The 21,178-nt window shown below is 37.6% G+C and overlaps 1 protein-coding gene across 4 annotated transcripts in view; it reads right to left on the bottom strand.

Moving 5' to 3' along the window:
- LOC150079297 (neprilysin-1-like) overlaps positions 1 to 21,178 on the bottom strand; it is a 329,066-nt gene that overhangs the window by 171,998 nt on the left and 135,890 nt on the right. For all 4 annotated transcript variants that reach the window (XM_090384129.1, XM_090384131.1, XM_090384130.1 and 1 more), the window contains exon 8: positions 18,671 to 18,757. In XM_090384129.1, coding sequence (XP_090240255.1) covers positions 18,671 to 18,757 — 87 coding nt within the window. The remainder of the gene's footprint in view (positions 1 to 18,670; positions 18,758 to 21,178) is intronic.

The raw sequence follows: 21,178 nt of genomic DNA, 5'->3' as shown, positions 1-21,178 counted from the left end.
CTCTTTCACCTCTGCCACTGGCTACTGTCAATCTATTGGTCTTTGTCTCCCCCCAAGCTAGCAGTTTTCCGACCCACCTAACACTGCCTCGATAGCATCAGCAAATATTCTTGCACCCTTTCTATTTAAGTGTATCCCATCCCTGTAGAAGCAATCTCTCCTGTTAACAAGTACAGTCCAGGCTGAAAAAAATTCTACCCCTTGAGCCTTGCACAATCTTTCCAGGGCCGAATTGATCGACAAGGCTCTCAACATATACTCCCTCCTATCGTGTCTGGGCAGAATTGCAGACACTTTCAAATTCAACCCTAATTCTCGGCTTTTGTTCAACAGTGACCTGTACTTGTTAAGAGCTAGTACAGAGCTAGACAAACATTTGGAGCGAGTGGATGAGTGAAATGAAAAGTTTTTTTTTTTTTTTTCTGATGCTATATAAGCTTGTTTTCTTGCATCATATGCCTTTACTAATGCTAATGCTAATTTATCAAACATTTGCTTGTAGAGACAGAGATGTCATAATCTCACTGTATAAGGTGATTATAAGACTGCACTTGGAATATGTGCTCAAATATGCTGACTTCACCTTAAAAAAGACATTGAGCTTCTTGAAAAGTCCAAAGACAGGCACTGCACCTGGTGGTATTGGCAAAATGGCATCCATATGATGAAAGAGTAATGACTGGGCTACAGAACTTGGAAACTGGGCATCTTAGAGGAGACTTGACTTAAAACGAACAAGAGAGAAATCTTCATTTTTGAATGATTCCAGAACTAGGGTCCATAAAATCAAATTACAGAGGAAGAAGTTTAGGCTGTATGGAAGGGAATTTTCTTTTAGCCAGTAAGTGTTAAGTATTGGAATATTATTATTATTATTATTACTTAGCCACATGGTGCAAGGAACCCTGAGGCTTATGCTGCACCAGCCAAAAAAAAATTCCCGAGTTACCCGAGAGAGAGAGAGAGAGAGAGAGAGAGAGAGAGAGAGAGAGAGAGAGAGAGAGAGAGAGAGAGAGAGAGAGAGAGAAGTTGAAGGGAATCACCAAGAAAGAGAAGAATGATGATATCCAGCCAGCTCAGGACCCTGGGTGTGTCAAGCCCATACTCACCAGATGTGAGCCCCTGAATAAGTTGCCTCCATTGGTGGTTGAGGCTAATTGAGATTGGGGAAATTCAAAGGTTAGCTGGACAGATAACTATATGAAGTGTAAGTCAAATAGGGAGGTTTATTTTATTATTATTTATTTATTATTATTATCTTTTAATTAATTAATTTTTTTGAATAGTGCAGCAAAAGCCAAGGGCTTCCTTTCACTACATGGCTAATAGTAACTCTATCTAAAAATCAGTAATAACAACAGAGATAAGATGGACACTGTTACTATTTACAATATGAGTTGCATCATTAAATGTATTATACAGAAACTGTATATTCATCTTGTATTATTATCAATTAATACATATCCCATTGTCTCATATCTCATATTCACACATGAAGAGTATATAATAATATAAGGTCACATTAGATGGACTTTGAAGGAAATGAAACACTGAAACAAATAGTCGAGAAAAATACCTTGTCGTAAATTCAGGCAGAATACAAGTAATCTGTGGCAAAGAATGCAGACAGAAGTAGGAAAAACTTCTTTACCTAAGGAAATACTAAAATAAAAGGGATGAATTGCAATTGGTATACTACATATGAATGGTACAACAGTTAATGATCCTGTTCAGGTTGCTGACAAACTGAATGGAGATTTTAAATGGCATATTCACACATGAAGAGTTTATTAGAGATGAAGATGCTGGAAGTATATCAAATTATAGGGAGATAAGTGATTTTATGATAAATAAGAGGCAAGTAGAAGAGAAAATGTTGAAACTAAACATAAAAAAGGTACTTGGTGTGATAGGATCTATCCAAATATACTGAGACAGACAGCATAAAAGGTCAGCAAACCTTTAGCTATAATATTATGGGAGCATACCTGGATTCAGGTAAATTCCCTATGGACTGGAGATGTGGAAACATATCCTCAAGTCACAAAGAGGGATCAAAGAATGAAGTGAGTAATTACTGACCTGTAAGCTTGAAGGAAAAGGGTAAAATGATAATGGAGTCACTGGTTACAGAAGTAATGCAAGACCATCCAGGCAGGAATGCAGTTATACTACAGTTGTAGCATGGATTTACTAAGGGGTGATCTCGTCTGACCAATCTGACCAGACACTATGACACAGTAACAAAGGAACTGGAGGTAAAAAATAATTCTGACATCATACATTTAGATTTCACAAAAGCTTTTGATACTGTTTCATTTAAAAGACTGCTGTATAAATTGGAGCAGTGTAGCATTGCTACTGTACAAATTGGAATGTGGCATTGGGGGCAAGTTACTGCTATGGATAATGGGATATTTGAGCAGGAGAGGACAGGGAGCGGCTATTAATGGAGCACTACTTTTCTTGGACTAATGTTATTAGCAGAGTCTCCAAGAGTTCAGTGCTGGCGCAATGGTTGTTTTCAATATTTTTTAAGGATAATTTTGAAAGCATATCATGCTTAATGTCTAAGTTTGCATATTACACAAAGGTTGGTAGGGTGGTTAATGACAGTAATCAGGGTACTCACTGCAGCACAATCTAGAAAAATCAGGCAGATGTGGCAACTGAAGCTTCAAAGCTACCCATGTGCAGTATCTTGCAGTAACAAATGCATGGTACTGCATATGGGTAGTACTAATCCCAAACTAATATACTAACTGTGCAGCACAACACTAAGGGTGGTGGAGAACAAAAAAGACATGGAGATCAAGATCACTGTGTAGTCAGACATGAAGTTTTCTGAGGGATGTAGACAGGGTCACAGAACAGCTCATGGGGTTCTGTTAGTGATATACAGGGATTATTAATACTGGTAAACAGGGATTATTAATACTGGTAAATGATGCAATCGAGCAAGCATATACAGCATCAGCAAAAAACAAAAAAAACCATTAAATTTACTCAATACATTTAAAGCCTTAAAAACTTCAATCAGGTCTCCTTGCAAATGCCTGGTTTCTAAGTTGTGCAAGTCATTAATATACAAGTGGAAAAGAGTGGAAGAAAGAACTGAACCTTGGGAACACAAGCATTAGTGAAGAAGATAGAAGACAGAGAGCCAATTACCATCACCTGTAGGGAGCAGTCAGAGAGAAAACTGGTTAGCCAATTACAAAAAACGGTTGGAAAATAGATGGAAGCTTATTTAGAAGACCTTTATGCCAAACACAATCAAAAGCTTTTGAAATGTCAATAGCAACTGCTTGAGTTTTACCAAACATTTCCATTGAATTTGTCCATAGATGGGTTACATATGCGAGATGTCACCAGTGGATCGACACTGACAGAATCCATACTGGCGATCATTGATCAGATGGAAGGTTTTCAGATAGTTTAAGAGTTGGTGGTTAATTGATTTAGAAAGAGTAGAAGTAAGTGCAATGGGAAAATAATTGGATGGGATGGATTTGTCACCCATTTTTATGAACTGGCTGCATATGAGCAAATTTCCAAGCAGAAGGAAAAAAATCTTTGGAATAAGAAAGTGAAAAAAGGTGACAGAACAGGAGTAAGCTCAGGAGCACAGATTTTAAGTACAAGTGGAGAAATAGCATCAGAACCTGGAGCTTTCTTAGCATCAAGATTGTTCAAAATCTTTCTGCCATCCTTTTGACAGAAGGCCACAGGAGGCACTCAATAGAGTATATTGGGAACGGTGGGAGGAGATTTGCTAAGATCATCAATACATGAGTGGGAAGAAAAACAGGCTGCTAGTTGATCAGCTTTATCTTTTGCTGAAGTAGTAATAGAACATCTGGATTTGACAGAGGTGGGAACAGAGATGGGACAAAAGTTGTGGCCAATAGCTTCGGCATGAGACCAGAATGCTCAACTACCATTTGAACAAAAAGCAAGTTTTCTAGTCTTAGCCTGTTCAAAATCTAGTCTACACTGATTAATAACTGCTTAACAATTATTCCGAGCTTAGGTGTAGGAAATCATGATATGCAGCATTTTTCTCTTGAACAGCCTGAACATTTATTTGAAAACCAAGGTTTAAATAAACAATTAACAACACTGACACAATCTGAGCAAACATTGACATCAGAAGATGTGAAACAGTAATCTGACCAAGGAAAAGAAGAAAAGAAATCTTGAAGATCATCCCATTTTGCATTCTTGAAATGCCAAACAACATGAGGTTGAGAAAGACCATGAGAGAAAGGCTCCATTGGGGAAGAGACCATCACCAAGTTGTGATCAGAGGCGCCTAGAGGCCCACTCACCTCGACCGTATATTTAGAAGTTTGAGAAAAAGATTAAGCACGTTGGCTGCATGGTTTGCATGGTTAGGATTGTCTGGTATTCTGGTAGGTAAATGAACAGTCTGTGTGAGGATCATTAGTAATTGCAAAAGCCTGAGCATCTCAACTAGCTGGGTCCATGTGACTAGAAAATGGAAACCAGCTGGAGTTGTGAACATTAAAATCGCCAAGGAAAATTACCTCATTGTTAGGAAAGCTGGACTGGAGAAAGTCAAGTTTCAAAGAGAGGAAGTTTGTTTGTTTGTTATTTGGTTTTTAGGAGCATTAGCAACTAAGGCCATATTGCTCCAGGATGTGCGGTGGTCATTCCCTGACCTTTCCGCATCCTCCGTATTTGGTGGTGACGGGCTCGAACCCCGGTCTAATCAAGAAGCGTGTGCTACGCACCGCTGCTCCTTCCCACCTGGCTACGGAGGCGCCAAAGAGAGGAAGTGAAAGGGTTCCAAGTGTTTAGAGGAGTTGTAGTAGTAGTAGTAGTAGTAGTAGTAGTGGCATGTGATGCAAGAAAGCAAGTGTATGAGCTTATGCAGCATACACTTGCTTTCTTGCATCACATGCCACCTACTACTACTACTACTACTACCACTACAACTCCTCTAATCACTTGGAACCCTTTAGAACCTTTTAGAGGCAACAGATGAATTTTACAGAATGTGGTAGAGAGACTCTGACAGGGAAAAACAGAATGGACTATGCATAAGTACCACCTTTAATATAACTGGATAGTGATTATCTCACTGCATAAGGCAATGGTAAGGGCACACCTTGAGTTCTGTACAGGTCTGGAGCCACATTTTTGGAAAGATGCAGATCTGCTGGAATGGCTGCAGATAAGGGTAACAAAATTACTGAGGAGGGACAAAAAGGGTACCCTTACCAAGAAAGGTTTCAGTTCTGCAAATTATAAAATCTAGAAACTAGGCATTCGCAAGATTGAGGTGTTTAAAGCTTTGAAAGGAATGAGTAAGCTAAATGCTAATAATCTTCTTCCTCTTGCTCAGACAACAGACGTCAACTGACATAATTTTGAATGGTTACAGGATAAATGTGTGGAAATTTTCTTTCACCCAGTGGATAGTTGATTGTCGGAACAAACTCTTCTATCTGGTTCTGTGGCAAAACTTTGTTGATATGGTACTTGAAGGATGAAAACTTATATTCACATCACACCACCCTATTTGCAAAAAATGAAACGATCAGAGTCTATAACTCTTCTGATTTATTTTCTGTTTTATTAGCTTAAATTGACATATTAACTTATTTTCTAGAGTAGCTTTATATTCCAAGTTACGATACTTAGTTTAAAGTTTAACTTAGATAGAGATTTTTGTAGGTATTACTTAGTATTGGTAAGGGTTATCAAATCCACGGGTTACAAGTTGCAGCTCCGTTGAATGAGAGGTTTTTTAACCATATTTAGCCGATTTATTAACCAATTGTTATATCAAATTTTTTCTATAAGTAGCTTATAGATCTAGTCAGCATCCTTAGTTTATTCTGAATTGGGACAGCGAGATTTCGAAGTTAATCAATACTTAAGTGTCCTTGAGGTTGTCACAGACATTCTCTCAGATATGCCAGACAAGCCGTACTTGCTACCTGGGAGTCTAAAACGCTGATGGAACTGATATTCGGGTGACACGCAAGTCAAGTGTTCACAACTCCAGCTGGCTTCCATTTTCTAGTCACACCGACCCAGCAGGTCGAGATGCTGAGGCTTTTGCAATTACTAATGACCTAGCACAGATTATTCATTTACCTACAAGAATACCAGACAATCCTAATCATACAGCCAATACGCTTGATCTTTTTCTCACAAACAACCCTTCTAAGTACACGGTCGAAGTGAGAGGTCCTTTAGGCACTTCAGATCACAACTTGGTGATTGTCTCTTCTCCAATGGAACCTTTATCTCATGGCTATTCCGAACCTCGTGTTGTTTGGCATTACAAGAATGCAAAATGGGATGATCTGCGAGACTTCTTTTCTTCTTTTCCTTGGTCGGATTACTGTTTCAAAACTTCTGATGTGAACGTTTGCTCAGATCGCATCAGTGAAATTATTCTTGCAGGAATGGAATCCTTTATCCCACACTCCACTCTAAAATCTCGTCCTTTATCTAAACCTTGGTTTTCCAATAAATGTGCTGCGGCTGTCCAAGAGAAGAATGTTGCATATCATAATTGGCTTGTTTCTAATTCTTCAGTTTCATTTTCTGCTTACACCAAAGCTCGCAACAATTGTAAAGCAGTAATTAATCAGTCCAAACTAGAGTTTTAACAGGCTAAGAGTAGAAAACTTGCTTCTTGCCCTAATGGTAGCCGTGCATTCTGGTCTCTTCCCAAAGCTATTGGCCACAACTTTTGCCCATCTCTGCTCCCACCTCTGTCAAAACCAGATGGTTCTGTTGTCACTTCAGCCAAGGATAAAGCTGACCTGCTAGCATCCCATTTTTCTTCCAGCTCATGTATTAATGATCTTGGTAAAACACCTCCCACTATTCCCAACACGCTCCATTCAATGCCTCCTGTGGTCTTCCGTGAAAAGGATATCAGAAGGATTTTGATGAATCTTGATGCTACGAAAGCGCCAGGTCCTGATGGTATTTCTCCACTTGTTCTCAAAACCTGTGCTCCTGAACTTACTCCTATTCTTTGCCGCCTTTTTTCACTTTCTTATTCCAAAGGTGTTTTTCCTTCTGCTTGGAAATTTGCTCATATCCAGCCAGTTCCTAAAAAGGGTGACAAATCCCTCCCATCCAATTATTGTCCCATTGCAATTACTTCTACTCTTTCTAAAGTAATGGAGAAATCAATTAACCGCCAACTCTTAAACTACCTAGAAACCTTCCGTCTGATCAACGATCGCCAGTATGGATTCCGTCAGTGTTGATCCACTGGTGATATTCTGGCTTATTTTACCCATTTATGGACTAATTCAATGGAAAGGTTCGGTGAAACACAAGTAGTTGCTCTTAACATCTCAAAGGCTTTTGATCGTGTTTGGCATAAAGGTCTTCTAAACAAGCTTCCATCTTATGGTTTGCCAACTGTTTTTAGTAATTGGTTATCCAGTTTTCTCTCTGATCCTCACTGAGGGTGATGGTAGATGGCTCTCTGTCTTCTAACTTCTCCACTAATGCCGGTGTCCCCCAAGGTTCAGTTCTTTCCCCCACTCTTTTCCTCTTGTATATCAATGACCTTCTTCCATTGACTGGAAATCCTATCCATAGTTTTGCCGATGATAGCACATTGCATTCAACTTTCCATTTTGAGAAACCTTGTCCTGCTCAATCAGCTTCAAGTTCTCGAAAATCTGCTGCCAATTCCTTAAATGCCGATCTTCAGGTAATTCTCCAGTGGGGCAAAGACAACTTAGTTGATTTCAACCCTTCTAAAACTCAGTCTTGTCTTATATCTTGCAAAAAGGATTCTTCTGCTCCTATGCTTATCTTTAGTGACACTCTGATTTCTAGGCAAAATGATATATTTCTTTTGGGGATTACCCTGACTTCTAATCTCTCTTGGCACAAGCACATTACAAATATTGCTTCCTCTGCATCTAAAAAACTTGGTTTTCTCTTTTGCTCTCGGCGATACTTTTCTTCCAAACAGCTGCTCACTCTGTATAAATCGCAAATCCGCCCTGCCATGGAATATTGTTCCCACATCTGGGGTGGTGCCCCCAAAACCTCTCTCAGGCTTCTTGATTCCATTCAGAAGAGGGCAGTTAGGTTAATTAATGATTCATCTCTAACAGAGTCTCTCCACTCGCTTTCTCATAGACGCACTGTTTCTGCTGCATGCCTCTTCTACAGATACTTCCATGGGCACTGTTCTTCTGAATTGGCTTCTATAATTCCCGCTCTCTCTTTCAAAACAGTCCGAACACGTGCCGCCACCAGCCAACATCCATTTACTGTCCAACTTCAAACCCACAGAACCAACTTTTCATCTTCCTCATTTATTCATTCAACTGCCATTTTCTGGAACAACCTTCCTTCATACGTATTTCCTGAAAATTACAATCTACAGAAGTTCAAGTCCAATGTCAACAAATATCTTCTTTCATCTTCTCAACCTCCAACCCAAGCACGGTACTAAGTACTATAGGTTCTAATACCTCCCGTGTTTGGGCTCCACATAACAAAAAAAAAAGTGTCCGTAGAAGTACCGTTCGTAAATTACCGCCATTGTACACGATACAACATATCCCGATCTCGATAGCATAAGCGTAGTATAGTATAGTGCATAATATAATATTGCCAATTAATCAGTAAATCTATTAATCTTGTTAAACTTTATTGTCAATTAAATTGTACTTTTAACTATATATATATATATATAACGATTTAGATTACAAACGTAACAAATAATTAACACATAACTTGATACGGAAGTTCTATAAAGGGAACTCGCAGATAACACTCGATACTGAAAAATAAATATAGCATTATAACTGTGTTAGGATACAAGTTTAAGATTTTCATTTTGTACTGAAATTGAAATTTTATTGAAATTAAATCAAAATCATGACTCAGACCAGAACAGCAAAGCAAAAGGCTCAAGCTAATGGGAGTGCTGTGGCTAAGGGGAGAACTGAGGGGGGACAGTTGCCCTCTGAATCACAGCCTTTTAAAATACACTGCTTGCTTGATGTTTGCGGAGCAATCGGGTATGGAACATGATACTGCCATGGGGGATGTCTTTGTGTGTGCGCGATGTAAGGAGTGTAAGGAAATCAGGCGACAACTCAGCATTGTTATGAGCCTATATGAGAGCTTGAAGGACAGGGTGGATGCCCTCGAAGGATATAAATTGAGGGGCCCATCAAGCTCTCAGCTGCCCACATCAAAGCCAGAGCTTGCACTTGGTCATCATGCAACACAGAGGCAACCCCCTAGGCAGAATGTGCTGGTTCCACAGGAACTACTAGTTGTTGGTGACTCTATTGTCAGGGAAACAGGGAACATGCTTTGTAAAAAGGATAGGTGGAACAGAACCAGGGTATGTCTGCCAGGGGTAAAGGTTGATGACGTTGTAGAGCGGATATCATCTTTTAAGGGCATAAAAGATGATATAGTTGTACACGTTGGCACTAATGATATTAAGAGTAGGAGACCGGCAGAATTACTTAACAAGTACAGGTCACTGTTGAAAAAAAACCGTGAAGTAGGGTTGAATTTGAAAGTGTCTGCAATTCTTCGCAGACACGATAGGAGGGAGTATATGATGAGAGCCTTGTCGATCAATTCGGCCCTGGAAAGTCTGTGCAAGGCTCAAGGGGTAGAATTTTTTCCAGCGTGGTCTGTACTTGTTAACAGGAGAGACTGCTTCTACAGGGATGGGATACACTTAAATAGAAAGGGTGCAAGAATATTTGCTGATGCTGTCGAGGCAGTGTTAGGTGGGTAGGAAAACTGCTAGTTTGGGGGGATATAAGGACTAATAGATTAACAGTAGCCACTGGCAGAGGTGAAAGTGATTCTTGCGCTGCTTCTATTGAAATGAGCAGCAGCCTGGAAAACAAGATACAGGATATTTCAGAGACTGCTGGGAGTCATCGTGGAACAAGTAAACACATGGGTTGTGTTAGGGCAGCTATACTTGTATACTTGCTATACTTGTATAGTGTATGTATACTTGCATGTACACCAATGCTAGGAGTTTGGTAAATAAATTTGATGAATTTGAGGTATTGCTCAAAACATCTAAGGCAGATATTGTGGGGATTTCAGAAATGGTGTCACACATTTATAAGGAATGCAGAACTGGAATTTGGGGAATACAATGTGTATAGAAGGGATAGACAGGACAGGAGAGGAGGAGGGGTTATGCTATTAATTAAGAAACACATAAAATCCAAAGAAGTGAAGCCAGTCGACATTGATGGACAGGGCAGTGTCGAGTCAGTTTGGTGTGACATAAGCATAGGGAAATCAAAATTGAGAGTAGGAGTATGCTATAGGCCTAATGACTCTGATGAGTATAATAAGATACTGTACAGGGAAATAGAGTGGGCCAGTAAATCAGAGAGTCTTATAATGGGGGATTTTAATTTCCCAGATATTGACTGGAATTTGTGGGTTGGTCACTCGCACACTAGCAAGGCTTTTGTGGATTTATTGGATGATTGTTTTCTACATCAGCATGTTCGGGAGGCAACTAGAGGGAGCAATACTCTTGATCTGATTATCAGTAGTGATTTTTCATGCATTAATAATCTGCAGGTAAATGAACCACTAGGTGGCAGTGATCACAATGTGCTGAAGTGGGATTTACTCAAGGAGGTAACTACCATCAGAGGCAAAGAAAAGGGTTTTTGCTTTCTTAAAGGCGACTATGATAGTCTGAGACAGTATTTAAATTCTAATTGGGACCAACTGATGATGTTACCAACAGAAAATTCAAAATGGGCAGCATTCAAAGAAATAATCTTGGAAGCTACTTGGCTTTACATACCAACTAAGAATATTGTTCAAGGTTCAAGCCTAAATGGATGTCAGATGAACTAATGAGAGATATGGCAGAGAAGAAAAATGCATGGGATACATACAAATTAATGGGTGACATGGAAGCCTATGATAGATATAAGTTGGTCTGTAACCAAGTCACAAAGGAGATTAGGCAGGCAAAGGCAGATTATGAGAAATCCTTGGCAAAGGATGCAAAGAAAAACAGAAAAGAGTTCTTTACCTATTTAAACTCAAGAAAGAAAGGGATAAATCAGATTGGTCCACTGGATATTGATGGTTCAACAGTTGAGGATCCTGCTCAGGTGGCTAACAAACTAAACGAGTATTTTGCATCTACATTCACACATGAGGAGTTATTCAGGAAGGGGAATGTCGTAGGTGAAGTAAACATTGGCAGTGAGCTAGATGATTTTATAATAACTGAGAGGAAAGTGGATGAGAAATAGTTGAGGATAAACATAAAAAAGGCAAATGTGGTGGATGGGATCTATCCAGTTATATTAAATGAGGCAGCAAAGGAAGTAAGCAAACCCCTAGCCATAATTATGAGAGCTTCTTTGGACTCAGGGGAGGTACCCATAGACTGGAGATATGCCAATGTAACCCCAATTCACAAAGGAGGATCAAAGGCTGACATAAGTAATTATAGACCTGTTAGTTTAACTTCTGTTCCAGGAAAATTAATGGAGGCACTGGTTAAAGAGGCACTGCAGGATCATCTAGACAAGAATTCAGTTATAGCTCAGACACAGCATGGTTTTGTTAAGGAAAAGTCTTGCCTGTCCAATTTGACTGGATACTATGATGTAGTCACAAAAGAACTGGATGTAGGGAATAACTTTGATATTATATATTTGGATCTTAGAAAGGCTTTTGATAATGTTGCACATGGAAGACTGCTGCACAAATTGGAGCAGTGTGGCATTGGAGAGAAATTGCTGCTATGGATAAAGGGATGGTTGAGTCAGAAGACAGAGAGTGGTAATCAATGGACACTGCTCAATGTGGACTAATGTTATTAGTGGAGTTCCTCAGGTTTCAGTGTTGGGTCCATTGTTGTTTTCTGTATTTATAAATGATATTGATGATGGTATATCAAGCTTAATGTCCAAGTTTGCAGACGATACAAAGGTTGGCAGGGTTGTTAAGGACACTACTGATGCTATGCTGCTGCAACAGGATCTGGAAAGGTTGAGCAGATGGGCTGAGAGGTGGCAAATGAAGTTTAACATTGACAAATGTAAAGTACTATATATGGGAAACAGTAACCCCAGAGCAGCGTATCAACTCTGCGGTACTACACTGACAGTGGTAGAGAATGAAAAGGACCTGGGGGTAATTGTGCAGGGAGATATGAAGTTCTCTGAGCAGTGCAGACGAGCTGCAAGAGTAGCTCATAGTGTCTTGTCAATGATATACAGGAATTTTTCTAGCAGGGATAGGGAGGTGATTATTCCCTTGTATAAGGCAATGGTCAGGCCACACCTTGAGTACTGTATACAGGTCTGGAGGCCTCATTTCAAGAAGGATGTAGAGCTGCTGGAACGAGTACAGAGAAGGGCAACAAGATTAGTGAATGGAACAAAGGGTTGCTCTTACGAAGAAAGGCTTAAGTTTTGCAAATTACAGAGTCCGGAGATTAGGCACTGGCGAGGTGATCTGATAGAGGTGGATAAGTCCTTGAATGGTTTGAGCATGCTCAATGCCAATGGGATTCTTCCTCTTGCTCAGAATAATCACCTGAGAGGGCATAAATTCAAATTGAGGAAAGGCAGATGTAGGATAGATGTGTGGTAATTTGCCTTTAGCGAGTGGGTAGTTGGTTGGTGGAACAGACTTCCATCACTTGTTGTTGAAGTTGATAGCCTAAACAAATGTAAGGCTCAGCTGGACAGGTATATTCCGAACGAATGGAGGGGTGAAATGGGAGTGATGTTTTTTTTTTTTTTGGCTGATGCTGAATAAGCTTGCTTTCTTGCATCATATGCCTCTACTAATGCTAATGCTAATGTTGATAACTGTAATAAGTAATGGATAAATGTGTGAAAATGTTCTTTTAGCCAGAGTAAATGATTGTTGGAAGAAACTTCCATGTGGTGTTGTGAAAGTGGAAATGTAAATAAGTTTAGAGTAGAATTAGAAAAATTATTAGTGGGAATGGATAGATGAAATGGGTAGTGTTTTTTTTTTTTTAGCTGATGATGCACATGCTCTTGCTTATTTGTATCAGTTGCCACTAATACTAAGATGCAATACTGATGATGTAACTTCAGGGAAGAATGTACAGCATCAATCAAAAAACATAATTGTTTAAATTGCATATAATCTTTAATAAACTTAATGTACAAGAATGATTTTAGTGGTATTCAGCATAGTAGACTTGAAAGAATCATTTATCAATTGAAAACAAGTGCAAATCACTGGCATCAAGACTACATATAGTTGACATTTAAAATTGACACTACTCTGCCTGAAGTGTTAGCAATGATTCTGACAACAGATGCAATTTCTTCTTCACCAACTGTGTGGAGACTGTTTCTGTACACATAGAGTTTCACATATCCCCATAAAAAGTAGCATAGCAGTAGTTGAATTTGGGAGAATAAGGTGGCCAAGAACATTCAGGGAAGTAATTTGAAATAACATAATCACCAAATGCTTACTGACGACATCCAAAATTGCATTCATTGGCCAAGAGTCATCTTGCTGGAAAAGCATTTCCTTGAAATGAACACCCCTGCCTCAAAGAAATATGATGAAATCATAGTCAAGGACTGCCTGATAATGTTCATATGACAGGTAAAACAGGACAAACAATCCCAATTGTCGGAACAGTGCACCATACAGTAGCTTCATTAATGGTATTAAAACAGCAGTTTCAATAATGTATTGGAATTTTTGGTAGCCTATATTCTTGCTAATATAACGATGACAGTGAAAATGAGCCTCATGTAAACCGCTTTTGCAAGAATATCTAACAGATTTCCAGATTTCTTTGCAAAAGTTATAGAAATAGACTGCAAAAAGCATCCTAACATCTCTAGTACTCACTGAGGCTTTGGTGCATTTGAATCTTAAAAGAAACACTGCCAAATACTTTGTTAGAATTGTGTCAGTTGATACTGACAACATAGCATTTTAGTCATTGAAATAGACCACAAAATCATCCTAAACACCTCTAGTGATGTAAGGATGATTATGATGCATATGGCTTTTATAAGATTCAAATGCAACAGATGACTCCAATGCATTTGAATCTTATAAATAGTGACAGATATTTTGTTATAATTCTGTTATTTTATGACAACAAAACCATCCAAACATCTCTAGTGCATTTGAATAATAAAGAAACACAGATATTTTGTTAGCATCCTGTCAGGTGATGTTCATAACAGTGTTTCTGTCACAGAATTAGACCACAAAATCATAACATCTCTGGTGCATTTTAATCTTATAAAGGAACACTGCCAGATATTTTGCAAGAATGCTGTTAGTTGATGCTTACAACATAGCAATCAAAATTTCACAGACTTGGAAGGGCTTCACACAGCAGCTTTATTAACATATGCAATGTTGTTAACTGACCTCACTGTTGTCTTTTTAAAACACCTTTTTTATTGTCTGTCACAGCACCTGTATTTTCGAAGTTCTGGACCAACCAATATGTTTATTGCTGATTTTATTAAATCTTCCATGCAAATGAATTTCTGCAAATACACTTGCCCTACACCACTAGTAGAATACAATATTTTTACTATAAATACACAATGTTCTGGCATGCATGCCACCTTCAATGATTTGAAGTTATCACTGGTGGAGGCACATTTTCCAAAGTGTACTGTGATTTCCTATAAATTAACTATATCAAAAAATATGCAATTTAAACTGAAACATCTTTTTTGATTGATGCTATATAATGACACCACAGCAAAAAACTGCACAGGTTAGTATAACATATCTGACTTTAGTTCTGCATTAAATTTTTATATTATTACAATTAATTAATTAAAAATTAAACCTTTTAATAATTTATTTATTTTTAATAATTTTAAATTAATTAATAATTATTTCAGTCAACTGAAACAAATGAAAATGAAATGGTAACAGGTACCTTGCAAATTACAATACAGCAAGGTTTCGCTCTAACACAGTTTGAGAATTGCTGGAAATCTTGCATAAAAAGGTATTTTTGAGCTTTTGTGCTGGGAAAACCCTTCTATTATGTTGGATGTAATTTTCAACGTTTCCATTCCTTTTTGTGAATTCCTGCTGTTGACTTGCTAGTCGTTATCACCTTCATGATATTTTTGTAAAGCACATTTCTGGAGGCCACTACCATAAAACAATAAAAAGAGTTTTCAGTTTCTGGTTTATTGGGCTTTTCTGTTAGTGCAATCAATTATAAATGGGTAGTAAACTCGATCTTGCATTTGCTATAATACTGATAGCTGGAATTCTGTGGGTTTTCACATTATTATGGTGAAATGTTTCCCCTTTCATGAAATATTCAATCATATAAAAAAAAAAAAATTTTCAGAAACTCATTACTCCACATCTCACTTGTGTGTGCCATGTTCTTTGTTGTTAATTGCTTATAATTTTTACTATATCTTGAAACAGGCCTATGGGGCTGGGAATTTCCATACTATAATAATTAATGATAGACACCAGCCAGGAATTAAACTAAAAATTTACTAAAAATTTTTAGTTTAATTCCTGGCCGGTGTCTATCATTAATTATTATAGTATAATTTTTACTGTTTTAAATTTTACAAAAAAAAAAAAAAAAGTCAGTGAACAGAAATATCAAATAGTATGTACATATTACAGTGCATATTAATTAAGCTATGTATGTAAGTGTAAATTTATTTTTATTTTTTTTAACTGGAAAATATTCTTCCAATTTTCACGTATCATTTAAAGCAGGGTCCACTGTATTTTGTTGGGCGATCCCTGGGTTAGGTAATGTGCTATTGAACTTATGACTTCAAAGAGTGCAGTTTGTGACTTTTAAAGAGAGCAGAAGGTACATGAAATCTGGATGCTGCAGAAGAGATTGTGCTTAGCATTGATGAAGAGGAAAAAATTAAATGAATGTACATTAACCCAAATATAAGTATCACAGTTTGTAAGGTAAGATGTTTGTTCAGTTATTACTATTTAAGTTACTACTATTATAGAAATAAAGTTAAAATATTAAGTTATTACTACTATAAAAATTAAGTTTCCAATAGTTATAAAAAAAAAATTCCATATTTTTGTTAGCTTTTGGAATGTAACGCCCCTTTTTGTAGTGGTCCTTAGTCCCGTATGACACGGTTTCACATTACACAAGATTTTGTAGGAACCAAACTACCGTGTTATATGAGGGTTACCTGTATATTGCTTCTCTGGAATTCATAAAAACTGAATCATGTTTCAGTTCTGCTTTACTGCATAGTTATTTTGTGGAATTGGGAAGAGGACCCAGGTTAGCTTAAAATATATCCAAAGCTGAACTGAATATTAACCAGTTCAGTTTTGTACAGTAAAATCCATTCGAAAAGTGTGAACTGATTATTAATCGGTTCACACTTTTTGAAATAGATTTTATAATTTTTTAAATGGATATTACAAAAAAAGAAAAGTTTGTTTTGGTTATTTTATAAGCACAAAATTAGCTAAGATCATGAAACATCAGAATATCAGTCTGCAAAATTCCATGTACTCTATGGTTGTATAGTTTCTGTGAAAGGAACTCTGAAATGCTCACTCGAAACTAACTTTGCTACAATTTAAAAAAACACAGGCCACAAATTAACATTGACAAATGCAAAGTACTGCATATAGGTAGCAGTAAAGCCAGAGTAACATACCAACTGTGCAATACTACACTCAGGGTAGTGTAGAATGAAAAAGACCTATTGTACAGTCAGATATGAAGTTTTCTGAGCAGTGCAGACAGGCTGCAAGAGTTTGTTTGTTATTTGGTTTTTAGGAGCATTATCAACTAAGGCCATATTGTTCCGGGATATGCGGTGGTCATTCCCTGACCTTTCTGCATCCTCCGTATTTGGTGGTGACGGGCTCGAACCCCGGTCTAATCAAGAAGCGTGTGCTACACACTGCTGCTCCTTCCCTATGGAGGCACCTGGCTGCAAGAGTAGCTCATGAGGTCTTGTCAATGACATATAGGAACTTTGCTAGCAGAGATGGAGGTGATTATCCCATTCCATAAGGCAATGGTCAGGCCACACCTTGAGTACTGCATACAAGTCTGGAGGCCTCATTTTAGGAAGGATGTTGAGCTATTAGAATGAGTACAGAGAAGGGCAACGAGATTTGTGAGTGGAACAAAGGGTTGCTGTTACAAAGATAGGCTTAAGTTCTGCAAATTGCAGTGTTTGGAGACTAGGCACCTGCAAGGTGATCTGATTGAGGTGTATAAGGCCTTGAATGGTTTGAGCAAGCTTGATGCTGATGGGATTATTCCTCTTGCTCAGATTCCACACCTGAGGGGGTATAAATTCAAATTGAGGACAAACGATTGTAGAATAGATGTGCGGAAATATGACTGTTCCAGGAATATTTCCGCACATCTTTGCTGGAACAAACTTCCATCTGTCGTTGTGGAAGTTGACAGGTTAAATAAATTTAAGGCTGAACTTGACAAACTTTTGGAGTGAATGGATTGATGAAACTGGAATTTTTTTTTTTGGTTAATGCTAAAAAAGCTTGCTTTCTTGCATCATATGCCTCTACTAATGCTAATGTTCTTGTCCAGATAGTGACTGAATCCAGTTCTTTTTCACACAGTGTGAAAGAACAGCAGTCATAGCCATTAGTGCCATGGCAGAAGTACAAAAATGGAAGATGATTCATTTCTGCATCTTCTTCAACAGCTGGTTAGAAAAATCCTACATACTGTGTGTGTGTGTGTGCTTTGCATTTTTTTTTTTTTTTTTTGGGAAAATGTAGCTAACCAATGATGGACGTGTGAATAGCATAATGTACAATAAGCACATATTTGTTAATAACATGCAGCACTGAAATGCGAAAATTTCAAGATGTATGAGAACCATAACAACATAATATCCTTGGACAATAAATATTTTTGCTGTGACAACATTGATAACTACACTTGTTATTTGGTTTTTTTAGGAACATTAGCAACTAAGGCCATATTGCTCCGGGATATGCGGTGGTCATTCCCTGACCTTTCCGCATCCTCCGTATTTGGTGGTGACGGGGTCGAACCCCGGTCTAATCAAGAAGCGTGTGCTACACACTGCTGCTCCTTCCCACCTGGCTACGGAGGCGGCTCGATAACTACACCATTAGTGTATAAATTTTGAAAGAAGATTAAATGGTAAGAATATGTCCAAAAAATTTATAGAAAGTTTTTTGGACATATTCTTCCTGGTCTGTTGGAAAAAATACCACTACTGTATGCAGACTTTACAAAAAGTAATACAGTCCCTTCATCTTCCCCCACTCAGTCCACTAGGAAATCCTACTGGGCAGAGTGGGGGAAAATGGAAGGACTGTTTGTTGGTTGCTCTGCATGTTCTCTAGATTCATATACACACCTACAGGTATAGAGAAATTGTAATGAGCTGCTGTGTTATTAGGTCTGGTGCCTCAACTGATTGGAAAAATAAAAATAAATAAATAAAATAAACAGAAAATATGTAATTTAAAATTAAAATAATTAACTTAACAATCACATTCAGTATGTAAAAATTTTTTCATGCCATGTTCCGTTCAAAACACTTGAGTGGCAACCTGTACTTTGTTATCTGAAATGGTGTACCTACTGGTATGAGATTAAAGAATTTCTACTCACTTCTGGAACTGTTTCTGAGAGCTCTCGTAGTGACATTTTATTATAAATAGCTCCTGTATCATGTCGATCAGCCTCTGGCATTGAAGCCTAGACAAACAAACATTTCATCAGAATTTTAGTATATATTGTAATAATCATTACTCTTAGTAATATGTTTAGCAGTTTTTGATTTGGCTAATTAAATTAGAATGCAAGCAAGAGAGGAAGAATCTGGAAATTAATGAATGAATTTTAATATGAGCAAAAAAAAATTTACTTATTAATTATCATTTTTGACAGAAAAAGAATTTCAAAATTCTTAACTTTAAACTTTCATTAGCTAAAGTTCAAATTGAGATAAACAGCTTTAAAAGTTTAGGAAGAACTTTAGGAAGCTGAATTAAATAAGTATAAATTATCTTTCATATGTTCTATTTAAGAGTTTACAACCACCCAACTTGAAAAATCAAACCCCATGAAACTTTTCTATCTTTCTGTCAGCATGCACTGATTCTGCATTCCAGACCCTTTCTTTAAAAATAATAATTTCCTAGAAGCAACCAAAGCAAAATGGAGGCCTACCATCAAAGTCGAGAATGCAACTATACCAATCCCCATCAGAAGAGGAATCTTTCAGGAAGTTGCCCTGAGTCCACTATGGCTCTGTCTAGCACTCAACACACTGTCCATCATGCTCAAACAACAGCAGGGTGTATAGATTATTTCTCCCTAAAAGAATGGAGGAAAAAACTATACACCCTCTCTCAACTCAACTCATGTTCATGCATGATATCAAATTCTATGTGGCAACTGAGAATCAACTCCAACAGCTACTCCAGATCACCAAAGAGTTAAACACTGATATCAGGATGCAATTTGGCCTAGACAAATGCAAGACCCATGTATTTCAACAGGGAAATCCAGTCAGCTGAAACTACCAGATGAAGACCAGTGAAGAGATTGAAGCCGTGACAAAGAGAGAGACTTACAAATATCTGGGGATGATGCAGGCTCAACCATCAGAACACAAGGAGATTAAGACCTGCCTAACTGAGAACTGCCATCAGAGATTGAGGAGCCTGCTAAAAGCAAAGCTGAATGGTGAGAACATAGTCAGAAATACCTACACAGTCCCAGCACTAGCAATCTCCTTTGGAATCATAGACTGGACCAACACCAAGCTGGAGGAGAGTATGAGATCAACCAGGATAATGAAGAAAAACAGCTACCAACACCACCCAAAGTTGGCCATTGAGAGACTAAACATAGCTCAGAAAGAAGGAGGGAAAAGCTTGACAGACCCTGTTGAACAACAGAAGACGGTGATTACTTGCAGAAAAACACAGTGCCAATCTACCAAGCCATAAGAAAGATGGACAAAAGGCACACACTCACAGAGACAAAAAGACAAGTGAAGAAGGCTATCCAAATCTGATCATAAATAAAAATGTAATGAGATTTACATTTAAGAAGTCAATCTCAAAGGGAGACTGAGTTCTGAATAAAGACCTCCATTATAACTGGCTACATTAGCTTCATATTAATATTACCATAGGCTTGAAAAACAAACTGGAAAGGTGTACTAGTATTCTATGGCATACTGAAAAATAGTTATTATTTTTCAGTATGCATGTTTCTGTAGTGATATCAGTGGTTGGATCTCCAGGACTGCCGATTTTTGTGATTGAATAATGTTCATCTTTAAAAATTATTAACTAATATAATCAGTGTCGTACCTAGGTATGGGCAGACCGAGTAGCCTCCAAGGGCCCAGGAATGTAGGGGGCCAAAATTCCATTATTTTAAGTTTTTTAAATATAAAAAATGATTGTTTCTTAATATAATACTTTAATTATAAAAAAATATTCAATATTGCCTTATTTATATTGCAGTAAATATATTTATTTTATAATCAGATGTTAAAAGAAATTAATTTTTCCCAATTTTTATTATTTAAACCTAGTGTTAATGCAACAAAAACCCACAATAATGCAGATTCACATTTAAAACGCCGACCGGGCTAGCTAGGTGGGTAAAGTGCCTGCCTGGCAACCCAAAGGTCGCGGGTTCGAATCCCGCCTCGGGTTTGGATCAAAGTACTGCAAAAACCTTGGGAAGTGCATTATGGCCACAGAAGCCGATGCGCCAACAACTACCAAAAAAAAAAAAAAAAGACATTTAAAACTGTTTGCTTTGCTTTGAATGTAACAATATCAGTTATGAAATATTACAACTGCATTAAATGAAATCAAGGAACAGGCCAAAGGAAAAGATGCAAAACTGTTGTCTGAAATACAAGGTTTGTTAACAGAAAGTTTCTTGTATTCTCTCTACCTTATGAACTCCTCTAAGTGTGTGGTTGTCCTGTAGTATAAACAGAAAATTTATTATTTTTTTAAATTTAAATTAATTCTTTTAAATTTATTATAAGTGTAATTGTTTGGTATGAAACGTTGAATTTTATAAATAAAGTAAGTAAAGCCATGCAAAGTAGTACAATTGATATGAACTGCACTTATATTGATAGAA

Source organism: Mastigoproctus giganteus, chromosome 10 (assembly GCF_048544385.1).
Source record: "Mastigoproctus giganteus isolate SK-2022 chromosome 10, ASM4854438v1, whole genome shotgun sequence".
Lineage (NCBI taxonomy): Eukaryota > Metazoa > Arthropoda > Arachnida > Uropygi > Thelyphonidae > Mastigoproctus > Mastigoproctus giganteus.
The sequence above is the reverse complement of the archived record's forward strand: the minus strand, read 5'-3'. Positions and strand labels throughout refer to the sequence as shown.